Genomic DNA, 860 nt, shown 5'->3' on the forward strand with positions numbered 1-860 from the left:
TCAGAGGTGATCAGGTGTTTGGTTGTCCTGAGATCCAGACTGGTCCTTAGAGGTAATCAGGTGTTTGGTTGTCCTGTGGTCCAGACTGGTCCTCAGAGGTGATTGGACCTTCTCAGCTGCAGCACCTCCTCTGTGTGGACCCAGCTTCTTCTTCATATCAGACACTTTCAGGTGTTTTTAAGTCTCATCTAAAAGCACATTTGTACTCTGACATTTAAATTTTAATTCATTTCTCGTGCACTCATTCACACACACGTGCTGTCTACTATATCTGTACACTCTGAATATACAGCTTTATATATTTCAACTCATGTAAAGACAACGGTGGTCAGTTTCTTGCACATAAAAACTGGAATAATGAGAAGCAGGAGACTAAACACTGCTCTGACTGAAAGACCCACTGGCTAAACTTCTGCAGCAGGACAAGAGGGCTGAGTATAGATTATACCAATGCTTTCTTTTTACCTGTTAAATACTCACCTGGGTGGAGGGAGTAGCAGGTGACTTTGGTTCCTTGCAGTCTCTTGGCCAGTTCGTGGGTGAACAGAATATTGCACAACTTACTGTCAGAGTAGATTTGGAATCTGTGCATGAAAGACGTCCCTGTCCCCAGAGCTTTGTGGGAGTTCAGACAGTCAAAATCAATGTTTCCAAAGTCGTGCGCCAAAGACGACACATTCACGACCCTGCTGGGTCCGCTCTCCTTCAGCCGTTCTAACAGCAGGTTGGTTAACAGGAAATGGCCAAGATGGTTGATGCCAAACATAAGTTCAAATCCATCCCCTGTTCTGCCATGCTCAAGGACACCTAGGACAAAGATAGAAGAGTAACCTTAATCATTTTTCTTATTTTGTGAACAT

General features: G+C 44.0%; 1 protein-coding gene across 1 annotated transcript in view; it reads right to left on the reverse strand.

Annotated features, from left to right (window-relative positions):
• The window catches only part of LOC119411050 (retinol dehydrogenase 11-like), a 4986-nt gene that overhangs the window by 2650 nt on the left and 1476 nt on the right, over positions 1-860 (reverse strand). The window contains exon 2 of the mRNA XM_037677973.1: positions 481-807. Within this exon, the coding sequence (XP_037533901.1) occupies positions 481-807 (327 nt within the window). The remainder of the gene's footprint in view (positions 1-480; positions 808-860) is intronic.

This window comes from Nematolebias whitei, chromosome 6 (assembly GCF_014905685.2).
Source record: "Nematolebias whitei isolate Nwh7 chromosome 6, NemWhi1, whole genome shotgun sequence".
Taxonomy (NCBI): Eukaryota; Metazoa; Chordata; class Actinopteri; order Cyprinodontiformes; family Rivulidae; genus Nematolebias; species Nematolebias whitei.